Here is a 5,936-nt window from a genome sequence, read left to right as displayed (position 1 = left end):
GAGCCTCGTATGGCCACAATACAATACCAGTTTACACATTACATAGTTCATTTGCCAGAATTCAATACCAGGTGTCATACATAACACAGACCAAGTTTATATGGCCATAGCATCCTTAAACTGACAGAGAAGTTCACAAAATCACATAAATCCATCATAAAGAGGAAGCCATGTTGCTTGCACACTCCTAGACTTCCATCAACCTCTTCTTGCTCCTAGTGCTAGTGCTGGGACTTGGTGATGATGTACTTTGGCTCCTTGTCACCGGGGAGTTTGAAACCCTGCATAGTTATACACATGTTAACATGTAGTCCCTAAACTAACATAAAAATTGTAGGACTTGTCTTATCCATGAGGTCTAGAATAGGTAAGGACTTGTGTCCCCTGATCTAACTATTGAATGTCTCAGCAATGTTGTTGGTGACATAGTCACATTTGCTTGTTGTGTTGAATTTGGCCCTTGCCCATAGTTGCTTGTGGTTCTCCAGCAGCCAGTTAGTTGCCTTTGGGCATGCTTTGTGCATCTCATTCCAATGCCTCTCATGTGTTGTCATTCTGTAGCACCTTGATGCAGGCCACAAGTTCTTCTCAAACACTTCTCCTCTAAACCTCTTCTGGAAATTCTTGACAAGATGCCTCATGCATTCTCTATGTTCTACACCATTGCTGAAGATTTTGGTAACTGCCTTATCAATTCCTTTGCCTGTCATTAGGAAACAAGAAAAGAACCAGAAAACACTGTCAGTCATTAGGAAATAAGAAAAGAACAAGGTCTGCTGAAATATGTTGAAATAAGAAAACTAACCTGCATCTGTTGAAATAACCAGACCATGTGGAGAACCAATTGCCTTGTGCAGCATCTTCATGAACCATTCCCAGTTCTCCATGGTCTCACTGCCAAAGACTCCATAGGCCACTAGGAACATCCAGTTATGGCCATCAACACCTATAGCTAAAGCTAACTGACCCTTCTACCTTGCTGTCAAAACTGTAGAATCAATCCCTAGGTACGGTCTACAACCATTAAGGAAGCCATCAATGCATGGCTTCAGTGCTACAAACATCCTACAAAACCTTCTCTTCTCATTCACAAGCTCCCATTCAATCTCTACAACACTACCAGGACACCTCTTCTCAACCTCCCTCTTCCAAGAAAACACATGGACAAAGCTGTCCTCCCATCCACCTAAAATCTCATCTAATGCCATTTGCCTACCGTCCCAAACAACGTACTTGCTCACCTTGATGTTGTACTTCTCCTCCAACTGTTTCCTTAGAGCTTTAGGCTGAATAGTTGGGTCCTCCCTTAGCCAATTGATAACTCTGTCCTTCACCCAATGATTGGTAGCCATGCAATTCTTTTCCAAATTCCCTATGCCGGCACATCTGTGCTTGTGTGGCATCTTCTTAATCTGCAACCATCAAAGAATGAAGGTAATGAAATAATATAGAGTTAGTGAAACAGCTACATCAATGAAACATGGCATAAACAAGTAATGAAAAAGTGCATACCTGCCATGTCTTCCCATCTGATAACTGAGATGCATGAATCCTCCACCTACACCTCTCTGCCTTACAGTAAGCTCGGTACCGCCTTGACTCACTATAAGGAACTGCAAGTTCAACTTCATTAAGCACAGCATATTGCCTAATACACCTCTTAAAACATAAACCATCTTCAAAAGTAACACCAACTGCTATTTTAGGGTTATCTACGTCAGTGACATGCAGCACACTCTCACAGCCCCTCTCATCATCCACCTCTAGTGGGTCATCATCCTTTGGGTCAGTGTCAGGATAGTAAGAACAATCCTCTTGACCATCATCATTGAGCTCATCATGGTACTTCTCTTTCTCATCATCCACTCCTACATACTCAACCTCATCCTTCTCTCCCCAGTCATCATTCTCATCATCCTGGGCATCAGCACTCTCATCACTCTCATCACTCTCATCATGGTCAGCAATGTCATCAGCCTCAAACTCTACAGTGTCATGAGCATTAACATCTGCAATGTCATCAGGCTCAGTATTTCTAGAAGGACACTCAGCAGTAGGAGCTTGTAAACTATCAGGGTAAATCACATCTAAAGGCATAGCAACTTCAACATTTTCATCATCAGCAAGATTATCATGCTCAACAGGATTAGCATCAACACGAGCCGTGTTCCAAGGAGTTGTGTCAATAACATCTACAATTAGTGGCAGCTTCCTACTATCCCAATAAACATCAAATGCATGCAACAGAGCACTATCAGAATTTATGTGGACTGTCTCATTCTTGGTTGTGTCAAAGAAGGAGACATGGAGATCTTGATCCTGACCATGAACTATCTCCTCACCGAGCAGCTGACGAAAACCCATCCAGTTGAAAATATCCTTATCCACCACACGCATGTAACTCTGAGTAACATGATAGTCACCGAGCCCATCCGGTCTTTGCTCTACATAAGCAGGAACTCTAATCGCCAATCTACACGCTGAGCTCGGATCCATGCTAAATCAAAACAAAGTGAAACCAAAATCAACTCTAATCTAAATCTGCCACGTTTCTAACACATCCGCAGGCAAACAAATCGGTCGACAAGCAGAGAAGATAGATATCATACCCTTTTTGAAGCCATTTCAATTGAGAAACCCTAGGCGGAGACCCAGGGCACTGCGCGGTCTTCCGGGTTGGGGACGGCATCTTCGGGTTCCTGATGGGGGACGACATCCTCCTCAACTCCACATGGCGGATGACGCCTTCGGCTCGAGGTATAAGCGGCGGGGCTCAATGGATTGGACGGCGGCGCGGCGACGAACAATGGAGTGAACGGCGGCGGCGGGCGAGAAGGGGATGGGGAAGAGAGGGAAGGCGGGAGGGCGTCGATACCCTAACTGCCGGGTCGGGCCGGTTAAATGTGGTCGAACCAGACCAGGTTGCTGTTTTGGCTCGAGGGCACCACATGTCCAAAATGAATATTTCTCTCTCCTCTCTTGGCTCAAACCGGGGCGCGGTGTCTTCTGGCAACTCAAAGTAGAAACACAGTGGCCAGCAGCAAATTGGCGCATTTGCGGTGTCCACCAGCCGTCGGTGCTCATTTGGCATGTCCTGTGGCCAATTGTCCCTTTTTTTATTATATACTGTTATAATTTATAGTGAGTAAAGGCCATAGCCGGTCTTTAAACTTGTGCATGTGTGTATTATGCTGATCCTTGTATTCACAAATTGTGTTATTTTGGTGTTTAATCTCTGTTTTGGCCTAGCTCATTGGTCACCAAAATGGGTCTAAGCCCACATGTTAGCTCCATCTATCCTCTTTCACCTCTGTCATGGCCATGGCTAGCCCACGCATGGGCCCTGCCCCTGCCACTGCCACCGTCTTCAGTCTTCATGCTAGCTATCGTTCCTCGCGCGCCGCTCTCGATTGTCGTCCCGCACTCAGTTCCGTCACATAAGTTTGGGTTCAAAGCAATTTTAAAATTCATTTTGAATCCTAGCTAGCACTTACTTAGTTTCAGCCCTCTTTATGCTAATTCCATTCGGTTTGGAGAAATCTTGAAAGAATTAAATATTTCCAGTGATTTGTATTTGCCCTTGCATTAGCGCTTGTTATATAGGAGTATATATGTTGTATGTACCCAGCCTCAGTTTCCCTTTGTTGTGGTATATATATACTTTGACGAGGAGCGCGCGACGTCAGCAGGGACGCCACTGATCACCTCAGCAAGCCACGGAGCCGCCGGTTGCCGGCTTTTGACCGCCCAAATGAGATGGTGCCCAGTGCCCAAATCACCTCCGATCCGTCGTGCTCAGCTTTGCAGCGGACTCTTATATAAACGCGCGCTCGGTGTGGATCGATGGAGTCACGAAGCAGCACACTGCACACAGCAAAAACTGACGGAGGAAGAACGCAGACGACAAGCTTGTGCGATCGATCAATGGCGGTGACAAAGATCTACGTCGTGTGCGTGGACAACCAAATCATGAGCACCTTGCAACCATCTGGCAGGTGGCGGAGACGCTGCCAGAGGAGGCGCTGGCGAAGATGCACGCGCCAGCCAAGAGCGACAAGCACCCGGTGATCTCGGGCAAGCAGTTGGCCGACGCCGACGGCATCCTGTTCGGCTTCCCGTCGCGGTTCGGCATGATGGAGGCGCAGATGAAGGCGCTCTTCGACTCCACGGGCGGGCTGTGGCAGACGCAGGCGCTCGCGGGCAAGCCCGCGGGGTTCTTCTTCTCGCTGGGCACCCAGGGCGGCGGGCATGCAGGAGGAGACGGCGCTCATGGCCGTGTGTCGCAGCTCACGCACCACGCCATGGTGTTCGTGCCCGTCGGGTCCACGTTCGGCGCCGGCATGTTCGAGATGGACGAGGTCAGGTGCTGCAGCCCGTACGGGTCCGGCACGTTCGCCGGCGCCGACGGGAGGAGCAGGCTGCCCAGCGACGCCGAGCTCCAGATGGCCGTGCACCAGGGCAGCTACTTTGCCGCCTTCGCCAACAAGCTCAAGGCCGGAGCAACTGGAGTAGTGCTCAGAGCAAGTAGGATAGCAGGCTGTAAGCCGACTAAATACTGAGGTGGAGGAGAGAGAGGAGAAGCGGGCTGTAAGCTTACAGTCGGTTTAGACACAAGAACAAAAAAAAATCTGTAAGAGAGACAAGTAGATCATATATTAACTATAAAAAAACTAACTACTATATGAGTGAGCTAATAGAAGACTTCGAAGAATCTTACCGCCAACGTACCGGTTGTATTATTAGCCTTGTACCGCTAGCTGCTCTTGTTTGCGGAAATAAAATAAATATACTCCAGCTTTTATGCGGTGTACGTATCGATCAGTCGTCAGTGTCGTGATTGATGTGAAATCAGGAACGTGTAGCTTTTGAATTCCCAGCGAATTTCTCGAAACGTTGCTCACTCAAAAAGGTCAAATGTTGAGGAGTATAAAACTAACACTTACTCCCTCTATCCTAAATTACAAGTTATTCAAACATTCTTAAAGAGTTAAAGCATCTCAAATTTAATCAATTTTATATAAAAAATAATAACATTTCTGATACTAACTAAGTATCATTAGATTTTTCATTAATTATATTTTTATAGTATATATATTTAATGTCATAAATCTTTGTTACTTTTTTCATAATTTTAGTTAAACTTAGGATACTTCAACTCTCACGAGAGTTAGAATGGTCCATAACTGAGAGTTAGAATGGTCCATAACTCGGAATAGAGAGAGTACTTCGTATCAAGCATCCAACAAACCCCACCCTCCACCCACCCACACACCCACCAAATAGTGGGAATATCTACACCTTTATTTACAGAGAGATTGTTTGGTGTAGCTCTTAGGTCCTGTTTGGTTGAGCTGTGGCTGTGGGAAAAAGCTGCTGTGAGCTGTGAGCTGTGGAAAAGCTGCTGTGGGCTGTGAGCTGTAGAAAAGCTGAAAGCTGTTTGGTTAAACAAGTATAAAATATACCTTTTATCTTTATCTCTCTTGAAACAACTATAGAAGAGCTTTTTATTCCACCAATTTCGAAAAGCAGAAAGCCAAAAGCCAAAAGCAGGGTCAAACCAGCTTTCAAAAATGAACTACGGAAAAACAGCTACTTCTGAAAAAGCACCCTCCAAAAATAGCCCCTTTGGTTAGGCTTTTGGCTTTTGGGGCCAAAAGCCAAAGCCAAAAGCCCAACCAAACAGGGTAGGCACCCTGGCTCCTTCTACCCTGTTACTGCATCGCCAAGTGTAGTGTAGTACAGCCAAAACAATTCCGTAACGCACCGAGAAAACGAAGGAGCCTGACAAATTACTGATTTGGGACTCTGACAGCTCCTCCACATTACTGTGAAACACAAAGCCTACAGAGCCCTTCAGACAGGCCTTCATAGAAATAAGTTTGTACATATGATTTTATTTTTTAATTGTAGTTGTCGGTTCTTTATGTCTATATTGC

At 45.9% G+C, this 5,936-nt stretch overlaps 1 protein-coding gene and 1 pseudogene across 1 annotated transcript; one reads left to right on the top strand and one right to left on the bottom strand.

Moving 5' to 3' along the window:
• Positions 1-389: 389 nt before the first annotated feature.
• On the bottom strand, positions 390-2,397 carry LOC136470226 (uncharacterized). Its single transcript, XM_066468139.1, has 4 exons — positions 1,513-2,397; positions 976-1,412; positions 806-894; positions 390-703 (listed from the first exon to the last, which is right to left on the bottom strand). The coding sequence occupies exons 1-4, from the start codon at positions 2,395-2,397 to the stop codon at positions 390-392; spliced, it is 1,725 nt and encodes a 574-aa protein (XP_066324236.1).
• Positions 2,398-3,843: 1,446 nt separating this feature from the next.
• LOC136474115 (quinone-oxidoreductase QR2-like) lies at positions 3,844-4,744 on the top strand (annotated as a pseudogene).
• Positions 4,745-5,936: the final 1,192 nt, after the last annotated feature.

Source organism: Miscanthus floridulus, chromosome 8 (assembly GCF_019320115.1).
Source record: "Miscanthus floridulus cultivar M001 chromosome 8, ASM1932011v1, whole genome shotgun sequence".
Lineage (NCBI taxonomy): Eukaryota > Viridiplantae > Streptophyta > Magnoliopsida > Poales > Poaceae > Miscanthus > Miscanthus floridulus.
This window is presented reverse-complemented; position numbering and strand designations above follow the sequence as displayed.

Coding starts and splice junctions, on each gene's coding strand:
- LOC136470226 (XM_066468139.1), bottom strand. CDS start 2,397: ATGCGTGTGGTGGATAAGGATATTTTCAACTGGATGGGTTTTCGTCAG. Junction 895..975: donor TCTACAGTTTTGACAGCAAG/GTAGAAGGGTCA, acceptor AGTCTTTGGCAG/TGAGACCATGGAGAACTGGG. Junction 704..805: donor GGTTATTTCAACAGATGCAG/GTTAGTTTTCTT, acceptor TCCTAATGACAG/GCAAAGGAATTGATAAGGCA.